The following is a 22,444-nucleotide window of genomic DNA, read 5'->3' on the forward strand; positions in this document are numbered from 1 at the left end:
TCAAAGAAGCCCAGGAGCCAAAATATTGTAGGAGATCAAGTCATTCCTCCTAGTTATAAATGCAAGGCTAATTTGGGCACAGGAAGTAGGCAGCACCACAGAACTGTGCAGGAAGCATTAGGCTGAGCTGCATTTTGTACGTACATGTAAATTCAAGAGTGCAAGTTTGAGAACTTCTGGGCTACTACAGACCTGCTGCATCTCCTGTTGACTCTAGAAAAGAGAAGCTGCACAGCTGGGCGCAATGGCTCATGCCTGTAATCCCAGCACTTTGGGAGGCCAAGGCGGGCGGATCACAAGGTCAGGAATTCAAGACCAGCCTGGCCAACATGGTGAAATCCTGTCTCTACTAAAAATAGAAAAATTAGCTGGGCATAGTGGTGCGTTCTTATAATCCCAGCTACTCAGGAGGCTGAGGTAGGAGAACTGCTTGAATCAGGACCTGGGAGGTGGAGGTTGCAGTGAGCTGAAATTGCACCACTGCACTCCAGCCTGGGCTACAGAGTGAGACTCCGTCCTCCCCGCCCAAAAAAAAAAAAAGAGAAGCTGCACAACCATGTTGTCTCATCTGTTCAACCATCTCGTGTACAATGCAGTACAGTGAAGCAATATATTAAAAAGTTCTTTTTTATTTTGTTTTTATTTATTTATTTTTTGAGACGGAATCTCAAAAACTCCGCACATGGGGGAATTCACAAACAAGAAAAGCAGGTCCCACCCTCACAAAGACCCCAGCAGTCAGCAGCTTAGGCTGCTCTTGCTGTCCTGGTCATTATCCCAAGGATTGGGATCACCCAGAAAGTGGGGTGAAACAGGGAACTGAAGTCTCAGATGAGATGACAGCAAATAGGTTGATATGAACACCTAAGGTAATTCAACACTATTTCCTATAAACATGCACATGTAATTTGAACTTTTAAAATTTGGTTTAAAAATGAACTATTTCACTGATTTTATCCCTTTCAAGAGACGAACTAACCCTGCTAAGTTCTGGTAATCTTGGTTCTCCAGCACCCACCAGCCCACCAATGAACCTGGGTGAGTTGCCTGAGTGGCCTGTTTTTTTGTTTTTTTTTTTCAGACAGAATCTCATTCTGTCACCCAGGCTGGAGTGCAGTGGCATAATCATGCCTCACTGCAGCCTCAACATCCTGGGCTCAAGCGTTCTCGCCTCAGCCATCCTAGTAGCTGGGACTACAGGCGTGCACCACCACGCCCACATCTGGCTAATTTTTGTGTTTTTGGTAGAGACAGGGTCTCACTATGTTGCCCAGGCTAGTCTTGAACTCCTGGGCTCAAGCAATCCCTGTGCCTCAGCCTCCCAAAGTGCTGGGATTACAGGCATGAGCCCCTGTGGCCAGCCCAGGGTGTTCTTACTGAGAATTTATGTTTGTGAAAGTTTAACTTGGAGCAGCATTCCAGGAATGAAAGCTGCTTCTATCCATCATAACTCTCAAGTTAACTGCAACACCAATCCTACTAGTAAGAAATTCAGCCAACATACTTTAATTGATGTAAATAAATATCTTGTAGAGACAACATTCTTCCTTTTAAAGAACTTTCTGGCCATGCACAGTAGCTCATGCCTGTAATCCCAACACTTTGGGAGGCTGAGGGGGGGGCAGATCACTTGAGGTCAGGAGTTCCAGACCAGCCTGGCCAACATGGTAAAACCCTGTCTCTACTAAAAATACAAAAACTAGCCGGGCATGGTGGCAGGTGACTGTAATCCCAGCTACTTGAGTATTACAGGCTGAGGCATGAGAATCACTTGAACCTGGGAGGTGGAGGTTGTAGTGAGCTAAGATCGTGCTGCTGTACTCCAGCCTGAGCGACAGAGACTCCGTCTCAAAAAATAAATAAATAAAAATAAAATAAAAAAGAATTTTTAAATATATCGCTTCACTGTACTGCATTGTGCTCTATGTCACAGCAATACAGGACAAGCAGCAAAGCAGGTAGAAGGAAGAAAACAGCTTGGAAAACATGAGGGGAGGTTCTAGAAGCAGGGATCATTGCCCATCCTCAGTAACTGTCTGTCTTGATATCACTGTTGTATCCAACTAGAGAAGCTAGACAAAAATACTTTGCAAGGACAGCAGCTCTCCCTCTCTCCACCAAAATAATTTACTTCAACATGGCTTTTCTGGGCTGACTCTCCTAATTTCATCCTTAATGTTAGATCTGCATCCAATATGGTAGCTAGTAACCACAAATGTATTTTAAATTAAAATTAAATTAACATTTCAAGTATTTGATAGCCCACGTGGCTAGTGGCTACCATATCGGGACAGTCCAGACACAGAACATTTCCGTCATCAAAAAAAAAGTTCTACTGGATGGCACTGCCTCAGAGCAACCACAGCCAGGATCTGGGGTCAGTATGCAAAGTCTACGCAATGCCAAGAAGGTTATGTCTCCATCACTCGCAGACAGCCTCTACAAGCCACATGGCATGTCCCCATTCGAGATGTTTACAAACCAATTTTCAAATATCCAAAAACACTTTCTACAAGTTATTACTGAATAATCTTGGATAATAAGGTGAACATAAAAAGTATACATATGCTAAGTTCCTTCACAATTCAGATAAAATGAGGTCTCAAATTCATTAAAATCTAAGCAGGGAAAAAAAAACATACTTCTTTTGGAAAAACATTCTGATTTTAACTTTTCTTCTTGTTCATCAGTTGCCAGCGCCCACGAGATACACTGAGATGACCCTGTGTCCCACACACACCGGATACCAGGTCCTGCTGCTAAACAAGCGGCTTCACTCCGATGCCCATCACACTGTTCCGAGGTGAATACCAGGATGTCACTGAGAAGGAGACTATTGAAACCACCGAACACATACATGGTGCTAAGAGGAAAAAGGGAGAGAATAAATTTACCAGAGACTTAGATAACAATTGCATGCTATACTTTTTTTTTTTTTTTTTTTTTTTGGAGACAGGGTCTTACTCTGTTGCCTAGGCTGGTCTCAAACTCCTGGGCTCAAGAGATCCTCTCGCCTCAGCCTCCTGAGTAGCTGGGACTACAGGCACACGCCACCACATCCAGCTACCATGATACACTTTTTACAGACAATCTTCAAACAAATCTTACATATGCATAAGTCTTCTAAGAAACTATTTTTCAAGGTCTTAAAAAATATTCTTGTTCCCTTCCTTTCCAAATTCATCCTTTCATCCTGGCCTATAACCACCCAGAATAGTTCCAATAAGCTGCCTCCTCATCATAGCTACTGTATTAAAAAGTTCTCATGATAGCCTGGTGACTTTTAACCATGAGTCACTGGAAAATTTCAGTGTCAGGATATGCTCACATCTTTTAACACTAAACAGCAATTCTATATCTTCACTTTTTAAATATTAAAAATAAAAATGTACAAATTTAAAGCACAGGTAAAAGCCTCTGTAATTAAAGTTGTATACTGGTACAATTAAAGTCGTGTACTGGTACATGGATATGAGCCCAATCATAAACAGATAAAAGCACACATGTACATTTAGTAGACAGTAAAAGTGGCATCTTACATTAGTGGGAAAAGGTGGTCTTTTTAGTAAATGGTATCAAGATAACTAAACATATGGAAAAAAATAAAATTGAATCTATTTCTCTATATTCCAGGATAAATTCCACACCTTCTGAAAAAAACAAAACACACAAGTACTAGAATAATGGGTGTATTTCTCTATAACCTGAGAGTGGAAAAAAAAAAAAAATACTTAAAATCCAGAAGGTAGGGGAAAAAAAGATTGAAAAATCTGGTTATATGAATTAAAAAGACGTTTTACATGGAAATAATGCTATAAGCAAAGTAAAATAACAAATGATATGCTATGAAAAAAAGATTTACAAGTTATGTTATAGGAAAAGGACTATCCCTAACATAGAGGGGGGCTTCAGCCAGTTTGCAGAGAAAAAATGCAAATGACCTTAAACATATGAGGAGATGCTCTAATTTCAGTGCAAGAAAAATGCAAATTAAAACTATACTGAGGTAGCATTTCTCACCTGTAAGACTAGTAAAACAAAAACAGCACAAACAATTGACAATATATGGATTGGTGAGACTATGGGGCAACAGTCACTCTCACACACTACTGCTGGGCATGTAAAATGATGCAGTACAGAGAGATTTGGCAAGCTCTAACAAAACTTTGCATTTACTTTTTGAATCTGAAATCACATTTCTAGAAGTCTATCACAAAGACAGAACAGTAAAAATACAAGAAGAAGTACATGAGGCTATTTAGTACAGCACTAACCACTTATGCCAGAGGGCACATTTTTTTTGTGAAAAATCAGACCTTGGGGATGACCTTGAGCAGTAGGATATAAATAACTCCCACAAGCTTAGCTTTCCAATAATGGAACACTAGGCATAAATGGGTTAATGATAATAGCAAAAGACTCAAATAGCCCCAAATGTCCATCAATTGGGGATGTGACAAACTATAATACATCCACATAATGAAATATTAGGCAGATGTAAAAGGAATGAGGAAAATTTCTACATACTTCTACGGAGTAAGCTCCAGTACATACTGTTATGTGGGGGGAAAATGGAATGCAGAGAAAAGTATTTAAACAATGTAGCCATTTATCTACTGAGGGAACAAGAAGGTCAAACACACAAACATGCAGACATAATTCATTTTCCTTTTAAAAAAGGACACTACAGTTTCTCTTTAACCTGCCTTCTTAAAAAACCTAGAAACAATAGCCAACCCAGTAGCAATGAATATAACTAGTGCTTAGATTGCGCGTATCTAGAAACCATTCTTTCTCCCTCCTGTCACCCCTTAAATACTAGAACTTTTTAGAGAAAAACCTAATTTCATGTCTGGATGAAGAAATGTTCACAATGAGTCCAGCAGATCTTGTTATACTGGAAAGAAAAGAAGACTAGGGTAGTATCAGATAAACTCAAAAGCTAATGTAAAGATGCCCTCATCGGCTAAAGATGGAAAATGTTTGAAATTTAATAAAAACACAAATTACAATAGATTAAAACACATGAAATATTTTTAAATCCATGAGTTCATAATGATACACATCTCTCATCCCTGGAAAAAAAAAAAAAACCTAATTTGTCATCTTTGGACAATGCTAAGAAATCAGTACATTATTTTGAAAATTGGTAAACAAAGGGAAAGAAACCTATGAAGTGATCTTGCCAAAATACTGAAGAGAATCTGATCAAGTTAATTTGCAGCAATTTTAGGAGAGAGAACAATATGTTATATGAAAGCCCAGAATACAACAATCAAAATCTGGACTATGGGAAACTCTACAGGACAAACAACCCAGTCTCTTTAACAAGTAAGGGGGAAAATGATGGATGGGGTCCCTACAGATTAAGAGAAACTACAGAGACATTTTAACCAATTGTAACATATGGATCTCATTTGGATTCTGAGTTGAATGAACTAAACTTAAAAAAAAATTGAGACAATTAGGAGATGTAAACACTGAATGGACACTTGAGAGATATTAAAGAATAACTTTTTTCTTTTTTTTTTTCGAGTTGGAGTCTTGCTCTGTTACCCAGGCTGGAGTGCAATGGCACCACCATAGCTCAGTGCAACCTCAAATTCGTGGGCTCAAGTAATCCTCCCACCTCAACCTCCTGAGTAGTTGGGACAACAGGCGCGCACCACCATGCCCAGCTAATTTTTGTATTTCTAGTAGAAATGAGGTCTTGTTGTGCTGCCCAGGCTGGTGTTGAACTCCTGGACTCAAGCAATCCTCCTGCCTTGGCCTCCCGAAGTGCTGGGATTACAGGCGTGAGCCACCACCCCTGGCTTAAAGAATTAACTTTAAAAGTGTGATAACTGTATAGGGTCTGTGTTTTTAAAATTAAGTCTTCATCTTTAAAAGACAGCCAATCCTCATTATAGTCACGTGGTGCTGGATAATGGTGTTTCCATCAATGATGGATGGCATGTACAATGGCTGTCATCTAGTAAGCTAAGGTTAATTTATTATTGAAGAAAACAATTTTTAAATAAATTTAGTGTAGTCTAAGTGTACAGTGTTTACAAAGTATACAGTAGTGTTGAGTCCACTCACTCACGGACCTCCCCAGAACAACTTCCAGTCCTGCATGCTCCCTCCCTTACAGGCCATGGTAAGTGGCCTGTACAGGTGTACATTTTTTTATCTTTCATACTGCATTTTTACTGTACTTCTCTACATTTAGATATGCTTGGACACGCAAATACTTACCACTGCATTACAATGACCTACAGTATTCAGTATAGTAACATGCTGCACAGGCTTGTAGCTAGGAGCAACAAGCCATACCATATAGCCTAGATGTGTAGCCTAGGTTTATGTAAGTACACTCTGTGATGTTGGCACAATGATGAAATTGCCTACGGATGCATTTCTCAGAACGTATCCCTAACATTCAGCGACGCATGACCATTATCTGCAGATTGTAGATTCCATATTTGCAAATTCACCTACTTACAAAATTTATTTCTAACTCCAAAATCAATACTTGCAGTAGTTTCACGGTCATTTACCAGCATGTGTGTGCAAAGAATGGCAAAAAATTGGACTTGACACACATGCATATTCCCGGCTAAGGTCAAACAAGGAGATGCTCTCCCTTCTTGTTTCAACTCTCACACTACAAACAAGTGTCCTTTTCATGATCTATCTAGTGCCATATTTTATGTATTTTTGTACCTTGTGTTAGTGCTTTCACTGTTGAAAATGGCCCCCTATGCAGTGCTGAAGTGCTGTCTAGTGTCCCTAAGTATAAGAAGGCTGTGATGAGCCTTACTGAGAAAGTACTTGTGTTACATAAGCTTTGTTCAGGCATGAGTTAAAGTGCTGTTGGCTGTGAGCTCGATGTTAATAAATCAAGAATATATATTAAATAAGATGTTTTTAAATAGAAACACACAAAAAAGAAAGTTATGTATGCTGACTGGTTGATGAAAATGTCATCATCAGAGGCTTACAGAAATATAACCCTGTATTTCCCTAGCAGAAATAATTCAATATTCAAGAATTCAGTGTGTATAGTTACTTTATAGAGTTGTGAATAATGAAAATAAATTGCAATCTGAAATATATATTTTTTGAGTTAGGGTCTCACTCTGTCACCCAGGCTGGAGTGCAGTGGCGCCATCACAGCTCACTGCAGCCTCAAACTCCTGGGCTCAAGCGATCCTCTGGCCTTGGCCTCCCAAAATGCTGGGATAACAGGCTCGCGGCGTGATCTCGGCTCGCTGCAAGCTTCGCCTCCTGGGTTCACACCATTCTGCTGCCTCAGATTCCCGAGAAGCTGGGACTACAGGTGCCTGCCACCACGCCCGGCTAATTTTTTTGTATTTTTAGTAGAGATGGGGTTTCATCGTGTTAGCCAGGATGGTCTCAATCTCCTGACCTCATGATCCGCCCGTCTCGGCCTCCCAAGGTGCCGGGATTACACGCTTGAGCCACCGTGCCCGCCAGGTTTCATTTTTAACCTTGCTATCGGCTTACTCAGTACCACATTAAGCAGGCTAGATTCAACTAGTTAATTTGTTGCTTAAACCAAATAAGCAACTTCCTCTTCCCAGTACAGTTGGTGTTCTCAGCAATTGTGAATCCATCTGGTTGCACAGGGGCTCTGCAAAGTTAGGGAGAGTCCCTCAGAGACACATGGAGCAGGCAACTGAGAGGCACAGCTGCATCTCCTGCCACCCTGGTGAGTCACAGCTATCTCTCCTCCTCCTTCCTGCCTCCCTCAAAACCTCAATGACAACTAAGGAAGGCACAGCTCACTCAGTGCTGTTGACCCACTTAAAGCATGAAGAAATGATGTGAATCAAAGTTTCTTTTTCAGTAAATTATTTCATACAATTAAACCAAAACTATGGCCTTTTAGTAGCTGGCCTCCCTCAGGGTCCCCTGCCACCTACCCAATCGTATCTTAACACACAGATACTTACATATCAGGGTTCAAACATACCACTGGAATCACATTAAAAAAAAAATTACAACTCAGGCAAGGTATTCCCAATTTTGACTCATGGTTAAATTATATTTTATGGTAAAGTCTCAACTTACTCTGAGTTTGAATAAAACTTAAGAATGTTTTATAAAAGATTCATTTGTTTGCTAGTTATTACTGTACTAATACCTGCAATTTAGCAAATGTCTATTACGTGCCAAATCCTGTGCTAGGAGAACTAGGAACACAAACGAAGACAGTTGAGGCCAGGCTCCCGCAGGCATAATGACAAAATGGTCCCACTGCATTCCAGATGAAAATCTCAAGAGGCACTTGCTAGAAAGGTTTAACGGTCTTCTGTACTGAGGAAATCCCAGATTATGATTTATAATAACACATCAAATTAGCAAGGTGGCCAGAAATCCTTCCATTTTAGTCTCTGTCAAATGTTCTCACGGTAAAACCATACACATTGCTAAAAAACTAAATAATTACCTTATAAAAGATAGCACCTTTTCCTAGTAGCTAGTTCCTAAATTGTGTCAACTATTCCTTCACAACATCTCCAAAATATGTCACTTTCTCACCTTTTCTTTTTTTTTTTTTTGAGACAGTCTCGCTGTCACGCAGGCTGGAATGCAGTGGCATAATCTCGGCTCACTGCAATCTCCACCTCCTGGGTTCAAGTGATTCTCCTGCCTCAGCCTCCCGAGTAGTTGGGACTACAGGCGCCTGCCACCACGCCTGGCTAATTTTTTTGTATTTTTAGTAGAGACAGGGGTTTTGCCATGCTGTTGCTAGGGTGGTCTTGAACTCCTGGGCTCCAGTGATCTGCCCTCCTTGGCCTCCCAAAGTGCTGGGATTACAGGCATGAGCCACCGTGCCTGGCTTCTCATCTTTCCTAATCTAAGTTAAATTACCTTCCTCATCCGTCTTTCATCATTACAACAGAAATTTCAAAAGCCAAAGGAATTCTAACATGATACAGGCATTCTAACACTTAAACATTCTTAGGATTTATATGGCTTAGAATTTTAAAAGGGAAAGCAGACAGCAGTAATAACAGCAGAAACTGAATGAGAAAAATTAATAACATAATTAGGCTGTTTAACTTCTTAAAAATCTCTAAAGCACACTGTAAGGAGCAAGTAGAGTGGCCACTCTGAATCTCCCTTATTTGACTGAGACTTCTCCAAGGGCCGGTTTTTTTAAGAGCTCTGGTAGTTTGGGCCAGGCATTTTTGAGCAATACAATGCAATGAACTGCAGACTTCTGATTATCCAGAGCCTACAGACTTGATCTATATTAAGCTTCACAATCTCCCCACCTCTGTTCTCCTATCTTATCCCCCATCTGAAGTGCTCTCTCTCCTCTTTTCCAAACTCCTTACAATTCAGATACAACTACTAGAAACTTGAGTACCACAAATGATAACAAAGGACATAAGACAAGGACATGCACGTAACTTTTGTTGCCCAGGCACCCAGACCACACCAAAAAGCGTGCTCTTGCGTGCTAACAAAACCAGATCAACAAACATGGCATTCAACGTAATTCACCTCCACATCAAATATTTTAAACATCAATCAGAATATTTATACCCACATAATCCTGTAAAAAAACTACTGGGATGAGGGAATCTTGTGAATAATATGTTAAGTCCAATTCCACTTTACTTCATTTTCTTTTTTCTTTTCTTTTTTTTTTGAGATGTAGTCTTGCCCTGTTGCCAGGCTAGAGTGCTGTGGTGTGATCTCATCTCACTGAAACCTCTGACTCCCTGGTTCAAGCGATTCTTCTGCCTCAGGATTCCTGGTTCAAGTGATCTCCTGCCTCAGCCTCCCAAGTAGGGGGGATTACAGACACGTACTACCAAGCCCAGCTAATTTTTGTATTTTTAGTAAAGATGGGGTTTAACCATGTTGGCCAGGACGGTCTCGATCTCCTGACCTCGTATTCCCACTCGCCTCGGCCTCCCAAAGTGTTGGAATTACAGGTGTGAGCCACTGTGCCCTGCCCTTTATTTTCATTTTAAACACAAAAGAAAAGGAGCAATACTTCTCCAATTACCTGTTGTGTAAGACTGCTGAATGGCCAAATCTGTTGACATCATGGTGGAGATCAGGTCTGGGAAGCACTGACCAGCGGTCACAGGCTAGGAGAAAGAAAAATATATTTTAAAAGGGACTACCATTTCTAATCAATAGGACCTGACATTTTCTTTGGGAAGAATACTACAACAAAGAGAACCTCATAAAACATGCCTCTCAATTTTCTCAGTTACATCATTTCTGGGTTAAAATGCAGCAGCAGCAGAGCAATGAGGCATGGAAAAAAGGCGGGATCACACCGCAATTCTGACTAGCAAACGCACCCAAAACCCATGACATATGGATTACTCACCCGACTGCCTATCAGTTTGATCCACTAGAATGTTGTTGTTGTTTATTTTTTATTTATTTATTTTTTTAGACAGAGTCTTGCTCTGTTGCCCAGGCTGGAATGCAGTTGTGTGATCTCGGCTCACTGCAAGCTCCACCTCCCAGGTTCATGCCATTCTCCTGCCTCAGCCTCCCAAATAGCTGGGACTACAGGTGCCTGCCACCATGCCTGGCAAATTTTTTGTATTTTTAGTAGAGACGGAGTTTCACTGTGTTAGCCAGGATGGTCTCAATCTCCCGACCTCGTGATCTGCCCACCTTGGCCTCCCAAAGTGCTGGGATTACAGACGTGAGCCACCACGCCCGGCCAAGAATGTTTTTTAAAGCAAGCAAACTTTACATTCTACAAAGCTTGTATCAGCAAAACATATGGGTTTCATAACTATCTTCCACTCTTTTCTATATTGATTTGCCCAAATTTAGTAAATAAAATGGAAAAATACAGGTGGAAAACGAAATTTCAAAAAATTTAAATGTTATCTAATTTTTAAAAGTCCTTTCCTAGATGCCCTAGATTGATTAATTTTCCTCTGTTGTGACCCATACTAGCAACATCTCTTCTGGATCCAATACCAACTGGTGCTGCTATACCATGCCAACCTCACACTCAGTGTCTCACTCTCTGAGCCCTAAATATGTGCCGGTCTTTTCTATCTCTGTGTCTCTGCAAAGTGGGTTTCCTCTGACCGGCGAGTGCTGCCTAACTTCACCTACTTGACACCTAGTGTGTCCAGAGGGGATGGCCCCTCTTCAAGAAAGTGTTCCCTGTTTATCATCACTCTTACCCTCCATGACTTAAAGGGTACTCAGAGGTGCTCTCATACATTCTTTTCAGCCAGAAATACCCTGAAGTGCAATTCTATTGTCTGCTCATTTCTCTACCTCTTCCACTTTGAGGCTAAGGGCTTTAAGTTATTCATCTGATCTTCTCAATGTACAAACTGAGTGGCTGGCACACAAATGTCTGTTAAAAACAAATGTCTAACTTGGAATAGTCAAAATCACAGAGACAGACTGTAGAATAGTGGTTGCCAGGCATTGTGGGGAGGAAGAAATGGGACATTATTGTTTAATGGGTATAGAGCTTCAGTCTTACAAGATGAAGAAAAGTTCTGAGGATGGACGGCAGTGATGGATTTATAACATTATGAATGTGTTTAATATCACTAAACTAGACATTTAAAATATGAATGTGTTTAATATCACTAAACTAGACATTTAAATATAGTTAGGATGGTAAATTTTATGTGTATTTTACCACAAGCAAAAAAATAATGATTTGTTTAAAATGAACATCTGATGATTTTTATGAAAGAAATCATCCACTATGCATTTGCTTTGCATGAACAAATACTGCCCTCTTCCGGTCTAGTATATTGCTACACCAAGACCATGTGAGAAACCAGTTTTCTAGGGAATGAGATAAAGCTAATAAGTGAACCAATTTTAACACAATGCTGGTGGTTGCAACTATGTAACACTACCAGGTAGGCATAACATTACAAAGGAGAGACTAGACACCTTAACTCAGCCTCAAAAATTAGCATTCAAGCAATTAACAGGAGTTATTTCAAAAAGAATTTAATGTAGAAATAATTTTTATCAGATATGTAACATTAGTCAAAGGAATATAAAAAATACCATTTGGACCTCTTTCAAATGGCCTGACCTTTTTTTTTTTTTTGAGACGGAGTCTCGCTTTGTCGCCGGGGCTGGAGTGCAGTGGCCGGATCTCATCTCAGCTCACTGCAAGCTCCGCCTCCCGGGTTTACGCCATTCTCCTGCCTCAGCCTCCCAAGTAGCTGGGACTACAGGCGCCCGCCACCTCGCCCGGCAAGTTTTTTGTATTTTTTAGTAGAGACGGGGTTTCACCAGGTTAGCCAGGCCTGACCATTTTTAACTGGCAATATTTCCAGTCTCCTTTTAAATGCTGCTTATAGACAAAAAGATGCCTGAAGCTAAAATGGTTTTGGGAAACTTACCAATGTCATAAGCCATGAAATCTGAAGAGAAGCATTTGGCACCATGGCTCATAGATGTGTCATTGTGTGTGTTTCCTCCAAATACTAGCATGGTTCCACTCACTATCACAGCTGTGTGCAAGTAACGGAAAAATCGGCTGTCCTTAAGAATGGTCCTTTTGAGTTTATTTAGAAATAATAAATACAAGGTTAGTTTTTAAAGAATATTTATGTATCTGCTAATGCAAGCACAACCACTTTATTAACCTCAGACCCAAAGGTACAAATCCTTCCAGATTTTTCCCTACATATAAGTAACTTTTTCGACAATAAATATATATAATTTTAAAGACCTGTAAGAATTTTGGCAAATATTAAGAACCTTAAACTCTTCATACTCTGTAGCTATATAATTCTAGTTTCTGGGCAGAAATCATGTGAAATATTGACAGAAGCTTAATGCATAATGGTTTCTTAATAACATAAAAACTAGAAGGAAACCAAAACTTTCACCTGCACAGTCTCAGCATACCCACAAAATGGAGTATTCCACAGCTACTCAAAATGATAATTTTTATGACAGAATATAAAACAGTATCCATAGCAGGGTATCAAATAGGTGAGGAAAAAGAAGAGAAACCATCGCTTTATAATTACATTATTTCATAACTCAAATTTGCTTTATATTTGTTAAAAAAAACTAAGCATTTTCTAACCAACCTACTACAGAATTATAGAATAATGCAACAAAACAAATACTAGCTACTTTATTACCCTCTGTTTATTTCCCAATTTCTCTATATACAACGCTGAACAGAATTAACTGCCAGGCATAAAAACAAAAAGATAGCACAATATTTTCTCAACAACTGCCTCTACAGAATTTACACCTTAAAGTGAAAGCTCAAGAAAAAGTACCCACCACATCTGGGTATCCACATGATATCGGTAGAGATCATCTGCAAGCCGGTACTTATTGGCACTGAAAGCCTTGTAGCCACCATGAACATACAGGGCCCTGGTCCTGTGGTCATAAACACTGCTATGGCCGTAACCCCCTTGCACAAGGGCACCCTGGGTGTGTAATATACTCCACGTGTTCTTATCTGGAAAGGAAAAACAGTTAAAGGCAAGCATGGCAGGCTCCTCCTCTCTACTACTGAAAATGTCCAAAGCGCTTAGGGCACGAGAAGGGATTTCAGGAGACCTGATACATATACTTTTTTATCTTTATATTTTAAAGAAAGTCACCTAAACTTGTAACAAAGCCATGTGGCCTAATTCCAGTCTGTTCTATGTTCTGATGTTCTAATATGCCATGTAAGAAAAGAATTAACTAAATTTAAAACACTCAGGGCCAGGCGAAGTGGCTCACATGTATAATCCCAGCACTTTGGGAGGCTAAGGTGGGAGGATCACTTGAAGCCTGCTATGTTGGCCAGCCTGGGCAACATAGTAAGATCCCATCTCTACTAAAATTAAAAAATTAGCCAGGAGTGGTGGCACGCACCTGTAGTCCCAGCTACTAGGGAGGCTAAGGTGGGAGGATCACTTGAGGACAGGGCATCAAGGCTGCAGTGAGCTATGATTGTGCCACTGCACTCCAGCCTGTGTGAGAGAGTGAGGTCTTGTCTCAATACATAAAATAAAAAGATCAGATTCCACTCAAATGAACATTTAATTCCCTATAACCTTTGGTGACCAATATACAGATATATTTTATAGGCCTACTTTTCACAAAATGTTAATTATACCTGGTATTCCTACTGCACAACAACAGATACAATGAAATTTAACCAAAGGAAATATTTTATATTAAGGGTAAATCATACTCCGCTAAACCAATCTCTAAAGGGCTAGGCAAATACTTTTTTTCTTCAATATTTGTTGTTTTGAACCATTTTCTTTTTATTTATTTTAAATACCCAGAGTACTTTGGGTCATCTTTGGCTCCTTACCAAACTGACAGTAAAAAACACATACTACATAGGAGTATCAATAATCTGTATTTCACTGGTAATACATCAATGTTAACTATATTGGTTTTTGTTTGTTTGTTTGTTTGTTTTGAGACAGAGGCTCACTCTCTCCCTAAGGCTGGAGTGCAGTGGTGCAATCTTGGCTCACTGCAACCTCCACTTCCCGGGTTCAAGCGATTCTCCTGCCTCATCCTCCTGAGTAGCTGGGATTATAGGTGCCTGCCACCATGCTGGGCTAAATTTTGTATTTTTAGTACAGACGGGGTTTCACCATGTTGGTGCCAGGCTGGTCTTGAACTCCTGACCTTAGGTGATCTGCCCACGTCAGCCTCCCAAAGTGCTGGGATTACAGGCATGAGTCACCACGCCCGGGCCCAGTGTTAACTATGTTTCAAGATAAAGTACTGAATCAATATGAGGTTGAACCTTTCTAAACAGTCAAAATAATAAGCTTAGAGGTTTTGAATCTGATGTTCAAAAGGTATCTACTAGAAAAAATATACCTACCCAAATCATATTCCTGCACATTACTTATATATCCATAGAGAGGGCAGTGACCAAAGATGACCAGCATGACCACTCGGCCATTCTTCAGCGTAACAATGTGTGAGGAGTGCCCAACCACTGCATACTGCTCCTTTGCCTTAGGAGTCAACAATACCCATGACTCATTATGAATGTGAAAAACTCTCAACTCATTGGTCACATTCCCAGTTGAATCAATTTTTCCTCCATACATGTAAATTTTATCCTAGGAAAAAAATGCAAACAAAATTTTAAAAAACACTGAAAAGATTAAATCTGAGAACAGAGAAGAACAAAAGCTCAATATTACTTTCAGCTTAAAAAAGGTTAGTAAAGAAACTAAAAATAGAACTACCCTATGATCCAACAATTTCAATATTGGGTATGTATCCAAAAGAATGGAAATGAACATACCAAAGAGATATCTGCACTCCTATGTTAACTGTAGCGCAATTCATAATAGCCAAAACATGGAATCAATGTAAGTGTCTATCAATGGATAATTAGATAAAGAAAATGTGGTGTATATATACACAATGGAGCATTATTCAGCCGTTAAAAAGAATGACATCCAGTCATTTTGTAGCAACATGGATTGAACTGGAGGTCATTATGTTAAGTAAAATAAGCCAAGCACAGGGAGACAAATATCACATTATTAATCATATGTGGGAGCTAAAAAAGTGGATCTCATGAAGATGGAGAATAGACTGGTGGTTACCAGAGGCTGGCAGGCTGGCGGGGGAGAATGAAGAAGGAAAAAAAGAATGTAAATGTATTTATTACCACCAAACTGTACACTTAAAAATGGTAAAGATGGTACCATTATATATGTATATTTTACCTCAATAAAAAATAAATTTAAAAAATTTTAAGGGTTAGCAAAGGCACCTTTCAGTGAATTACTAGGAAAAGGATAAAAAAAGGAAAAAGGGAAATAAAACTAATCATATTTTACATCTCTAATACTTCACCAGTTTTCTTTGGACTTCCTCACATGAATCTTTTACAGTATAAAAGGACTTGGAAAAATAAAGTTGCCTCATCCTACCATCTATCTACAAAAATGAGGAAATGAAAATGTTTATTCAGCCACATTACAATGTAGCTATTCTTGGCTAACTTGCTTATGAGAATAAAAGCTAATCTACACTTTTTAATCTACATCTTTAACCATTTAGTGCCATAATTATAATACCCCATTACAGTTTGAAACCATTAGAATCTCTTGAGTTAAAAAAGTTTCCATTTTAATTTCTACTTATAACTTAGGCAATTTTATAATGCCCCCAAACAAAAAGTTGTCTCCAATTAAAAACCAAAACTGAGGTAGCTTTTCAACTATGTAATACATGAAGTAACTGAGGAAAACTTAGTTTCTTCCTTAGCACAGAGTGGAAATACTTTACCTTGTATAATGCCAAAGAATGACCATATCTAACAACCACATTGTTCACAGAACGGTTTAGTGGAAGCCACTCCCTAGAAGCAAGGTCATACCTACAAAACAAACAGATCATATTTTCACCCAACTAATAAGACAGAATATCTTATACTATTTTATTTGTGATATAATCCACTTTGGAGATGCTCACTAAATCTACCATGGATATGCGGGGCACCTGTCACCTTCACAAATAAACCTGACACCTGGGCCCACTGGACAAGTGATAACTCGGGAAAAGGAGCTGGACTATGAAATCCTGGGAAAAGAAAGGAACAGAAACCTACTGGAAGGTTCTAGCACTTCCTGAAAACCTCTTCTATAAACAGTCTAAATCATTTAAAGGTTGCACTGTACTCAAGGGACTCAAAATTTTATTACAATAACTTTTATTTAATCATGAGAAACTGAAGATAGGTACCAAAAAAGGAATGATAAGTAAAAGAAAATTACGAATCTTTCCTTTTCTTTATATAATTGACTAAAAATACATTTTCAAAAGCCAGAATACCATTATAGCATTTCACTTGTACTATGAATATAAAGACCTTAAAATACAAAAATGCCAAAAAGAAAATAATTTATAATCCTGCCATGCAATTTATACTTATTCATGCATTATTGAATAATCACATTCAATATCTTAAAGCACTCACTTTTGAGAAAAACTCTACTGTTTTTATAAAAAGCATACATGTTCATTATAAAGAATGTAACCAATACAAAGAATAAAGAGCCAAAAGTTTTTTATAAAGTTCCCACATTCCATGATCTAGAAATAAATATCATTAATATTAAGTAAACATCATTCCAGACATCTTTCTATGCATATAAGAGGATAATGTTAATAAAGTGTTAATTTTAATTATTTTCATAAAATAGAAAAAAATAAACCAAAAAGAAACAAATGATATTGCTATACCTTAAGTAAATATTTCTTTTCTATAAAAGTTTACCTGGATATTCCAAGTACCTAAAACATTTTGAAAAACATTATCATATATATGCACAAAGGTATAAGAAAGTTTGTCACAATAGCAAAAAAGGAATACAAATAAATGTCCATCCATTGAAAATCAACAAATAAATGGTAATATACACAGATAGATAACATAAAGAATAAGTATACAGAATGAAAAATATACTCCAGCAACATATGTCAACATAAATCTCAAAACAATGTTAAGCTGAAATAGCACACTGCAAAACATTGTTTCTATAAAGACTAAAAACAGAAAATTTATTAATTATACTATACTTTCATATATATAATGTATAACATATATGTAAAGTATAACATACGTATGGAAGTATGAACAACTGATACCAAAATCAGGATACAGGTTATCTCTGGGACTTTGGAGGGACATGCAAGGGACTTCAACTGTGTTAGCAGTGTTTTATTTTCTAACCTGGTGGTGAATCCATTGGTGTTAATTTTCTCTAAGCCTTTTTTTATCTTAAATATTTTATACACGATCTGAAGCAAATATAACAAATGGTGACAACTATTAAATATGAATTGCATATAAATTGGCACCAACTATTATTTTACATATGTTTGGAATATTACACACTTAAAAATACATGAAAAATTATTTAGAGGTTGAATTTAAAGTTATATGCAATTTATTTTTGTACAGAATTCACTAACTTCTTGCTTTAAAAGTTGAAAAATCTTAGCACTCACATTTCCTCTCATTTCTTCTTCAAATTTTTATTATAAAATTTTTATAATGTCCAGGTCCTTAACATTTGCACTACAATCAGTAAAAGTAATTCCACAGTTACTTAGTCCTGAATTTTAGCTGAATCAATCTCCTCACAGTCCCTTTACCACAACCTCTCTTTCTTGAGCTCTTCAATTCTCCTCTGGATTTCACTGTCAAGTGGGTTTTTGTTTTGTTTTGTTTAAGTAGAGCTCATAGTACTCTTTCCCTGAATTCACTCCTGTTTGAGAATATCCACCTTCCAGGTTTACAGCAGAATGACACCTTGGCTGGGTATACTATTCTTGGACCATCCTTTTTTTCCTCCAGAACCTTGCAGATGTTGCTCCCTTGAACACTGCTGGTATTGAAAATGTTGCTATGGAGAAGTCTGTGGCCAGCTTATTTCCCTCTTTTTTCATGGTGTGCTTTTCTGCCTGGAACCCTGAAGAAGTGTGAATCATTCTCATTCTCTCTTCTTCTCTGCCTACCCGCAGCCTCTATTTTTTTATGACATGATATTGTATTTTACTTCAAATAGAAATAAATCCATCCAGGAATATGTTTTTATAAAATGGACTGCATACCACTGCAAAGCTTCTGTGGAATTCTGGCTATGAAAGGTGATTCCCGAGGACTCATATAGCTTCCGACTACACATATAGACCTTACGTTCAAGCCAGAGGCTTATTTCTGTAAGTTTAAAAGAAAGGAAAGAAACAGAGGAAGCACAGAAACAGGTCTCCACATTTCTGTCAAACGGCACAGAGAGTGCCCAATCTGTCTTTTAATGTATTTTGTTCCTCTTCTGTCAACAAGTCAGACCAAGAGCTTGTCAGAGACACTTAGGTGCTGGCAGGTCCCCAAAATCTGGCTAAGGTGAACTGCCAAAAGACACTTAAACAACATGTTAATCATCTCTTAACACAGAGAAAAAAAATAAGACAAGAACAATAATACTGATGCAATAAAACATAAATTCCAAGTACCAGATAAATGCTCCTTCTGGGAACTGAATCCAAGATAACAAAGACAGACTCCAGGAATTCAGAAAAAGATGTCTTCCATAGAGTGACAACACCTCCCTCGACCCCTCTAGGATGGGTGGCAAGCCAATGACCATCACGTACCACAGGGTACAGGTTTCAAACTCCATAACAGACTGGAAACCCAATTGGGCCACCTAAAGACCAAGGCAAAGGCTCTGTGGAGATTAGACATGACCCCAGCCAGCAGACGGTACAAAACTACCTGAGGCTTCCCAAATAATAATTTGTCCTTTATCCCAAAAGTTCAATGACTTTATTTTTCTTGGATACACTCCAAGCACAAAAAGTTCAATAACTTGATCAAATCAGGTTTTGTCATTGTGAAACTATAGAATTTTTCTGAAACGCCTTGTGCTGTTTCAACCCATCTGTTACGTGCGTTAGGTTCTTTTCTTCAGTGACAGCAATTATAGTTCTATTTGATCACCTTCTGTCCTTCTTGTGTTTTTGCTTTTCTGTTTTTTTTTCCCAATGTATTACACAATTATCTCAATCTGTCAGTAATTAAATTTTCATTCTAATTTTTGCTATATCTAATTTATTCGTATTTCTTTAGGCCTACAACCTCCCAATTCTTCTGTTACTATCATCTTCTTGTCTTCTAGCTTGTTTTTCTGAATTCAAATTCTCATTAAGTTGATCTGCAGCACGAAGCAGTTGGAAGGAATCTCCTTCTACTCCTTGAAGCTGCTTTTCTTCCATGATGGGTTCTTGTTAGATTTTACAGGCTGCAGTCTTTCTTCCTCTTTATTTTTTCATCATAGAATATTTGCACTAGCTACGATGCCACTTCTTTCATCTTGTTTGAGGTTAGACATAGCTCTCCAGACATTTTATTTGCAAAGTGTGGGTGATTTCTTAATTCTGTTCCCACTGTATCTAAGACAAGTTTATCGAATTTCCATCCTTTCCACAGCTTTAGTGTGAGGGCTGGTATTTTATGTTCTATCTATTCTTCTGAAGTCTAAGGAAATGTTGGGGCTCAGATAAGAGGGTGTGCAGCCAGTTAGAATAAAATACCCAGACTCTCCTCTCCTCTTCTCTGAAATTTTGTTTGTGATCTACCACAGTGCTCAGATCATATTCTAATTATAATAGAAGCCCTGAGTTCTGGGTAGGGAATCAGCCACTTGGTCAATTTCTCCCCCTTTCACCTGATGCTCCCCAGCAACTATGTCTCCTACTCTTTAGTTACCGTCAAAAACAGTAATGCTCACTCAGTTTGCTCCCTTCTAGATTTTGGGCTATCACTGAGAATTATCAGAATCTCCCCCAGTGTGGTTTCCGTGGGGTATGTAAGAGGTCAGGTCACACTTGGTGTTCCATGAGTCTGCTTTCACATTTATTGGATTCGGTGATGTTATTTTGCTTATTTGGTTGACCGCTGATCGATTTATTATTATTTTTTTAAACTTAAGAAAAAAAAACCTCTCTTCTGCTCAAGAGAAACAAATTTGGTAATAAAGTTTCAACTGCCAATCTTAATCCAGGGGACCAAGACCACTTATTTCACAAGAGGACCATTGGGTAACAAAATGGGAACTGCTTTTTAATGCAACTAAAAAGTTTTGCATTAACAGGACTGTGAGGAAAATGGACAGTAAGAGCAATTCCTAAAATACTTTCATGTAAGAGTATAAATGACTATAAAATCTGTAATCTGGCCGGGCACAGTGGCTCACGACTGTAATCCCAGCACTTTGGGAGGCCGAGGCAGGCGGATCATGAGGTCAGGAGATTGAGACCATCCTGGCTAACTCGACAAAACACCAACTCTACTAAAAATACAAAAAATTAGCCAGGCGTGGTGACAGGTGCCTGCAGTCCGAGCTACTCAGGAGGCTGAGGCAGGAGAATGGTGTGAACCCAGGAGGCAGAGCTTGCAGTGAGCCGAGATTGTGCCACACAATCTGTCGTCCAGCCTGGGCTTCAGAGCAAGACTTCGTCTCAAAACTAAATAAATAAATAAAAATCTGTTATCTAAGTTCCAGAAACACTACTTCTAAAATGAATCACTAAATTAACTTTTCATGAAAGTTCATTATTTGGAACTATGCTAATATTTACATGAAACCAATAAAGCTGTAGAAAATCATGTTTTGATCAAGTAGGAAAAAAAATTTATGATCCAAAAAACAATGTGGCTCATGAAGTATGTCAGTCAAAAAAAAGTAATAGATGATATTAATATTTCCAGGAACAGATGTTTGTGAAGGAAATAAATCATTTACTCTCCCGTTTATTTGATAAATACTTATCTGAGTACCTTCTTTGAGCTAAGCTCTGAGTGCAGTGAGTAAACAAGGTCCCTAACCTTGAAGAACTTCACAAAGGCAGACAATGAGCAAGTACAACAGCGTGCACTGACATAACTAAAAATCACGAACAATGCCATAAAGAAAATGAGGACTATAAAAAAGAACAAAAGGGAGAAATGTCTGAACTGGATGGTCAGAGATGGTCTCTCTGTGGGATAACCACACTGAGATCTAAAGGGTGAGAAGACACCAGCCCTGAGGCGCAATAGCAGGAACAGTCTAGACCAAGGGAATGGCAAACGCACAGGCTCTTAAGGTAATGATGTACACTGTACGTTTCGGGTAAGAAAGCAGGCTGGTGGAGCAGAAGTGCTGTGAATGATGGCAGGATAGGAAAAGACTGAGTCTGGGAAGGTAAACAGTGGTCACATCATGCAGGGCCATTAAGTCCAAAGGTAAGACACTGATGGGTTTTAAGAAGGTAGTAAATGATACTATTTACGTTGTTAAATGGCACCCCAGTTCATGTTTAGCAATTTGATTAATAGGAATAAATGGAAATGAACAGATTTGATAGAAATCTACTGCTGAAGACTAAGTAAGAGATAATAACAGGCTGTACATAAAGATAAAAGAATAAATATGACATGTATTTGGTGACAGAGTTGAGGGCACTTAATATGAAATTATGGTATGAGGAGGAGAACATACGGAAATATCTAAAGACTCCCAGATTTCTTGCGTCAAGAGAGAGGGAGGATGTTAGGGTAAAATCACGTAAAGGCAAATATGCGCCTTTCATAACATCTAGTATAACAGCAGAAGGCATAATCACTTTCATGCCTTTAATTTCACCTTCTCTTCTCATGGTGGCAGCACTAGAGGTGATCAGATTTGGGATAGATTCTAAAGGTAGAGCTAACAAGATTTGACCTATCGTGTCAGATAGACACTGGGGTAGTCCTCATGATCTCCACCTCCTGGTATTCATACCCATGTATAATCCCCTCCCCTAGGAGGCAAACAGGATCTATGACTTGCTTTTAACCAACAGAATATGGCAAAGATGATAGGATATCATTTCTGTGACATCCATCCTGCTAGCAGACTCAGTCTAG

The 22,444-nt window shown here is 38.7% G+C and overlaps 1 protein-coding gene across 4 annotated transcripts in view; it reads right to left on the reverse strand.

Moving 5' to 3' along the window:
• The window catches only part of ATRN (attractin), a 180,252-nt gene that overhangs the window by 84,686 nt on the left and 73,122 nt on the right, over window positions 1-22,444 (reverse strand). For all 4 annotated transcript variants that reach the window (XM_005568453.5, XM_074004867.1, XM_005568455.5 and 1 more), the window contains exons 7-12: window positions 16,276-16,366; window positions 14,849-15,092; window positions 13,285-13,468; window positions 12,384-12,538; window positions 10,031-10,115; window positions 2,643-2,863 (exon numbers count right to left, since the gene is read on the reverse strand). In XM_005568453.5, the coding sequence (XP_005568510.2) occupies window positions 2,643-2,863; window positions 10,031-10,115; window positions 12,384-12,538; window positions 13,285-13,468; window positions 14,849-15,092; window positions 16,276-16,366 (980 nt within the window). The remainder of the gene's footprint in view (window positions 1-2,642; window positions 2,864-10,030; window positions 10,116-12,383; window positions 12,539-13,284; window positions 13,469-14,848; window positions 15,093-16,275; window positions 16,367-22,444) is intronic.

This window comes from Macaca fascicularis, chromosome 10 (assembly GCF_037993035.2).
Source record: "Macaca fascicularis isolate 582-1 chromosome 10, T2T-MFA8v1.1".
In the NCBI taxonomy this organism is placed as follows: domain Eukaryota; kingdom Metazoa; phylum Chordata; class Mammalia; order Primates; family Cercopithecidae; genus Macaca; species Macaca fascicularis.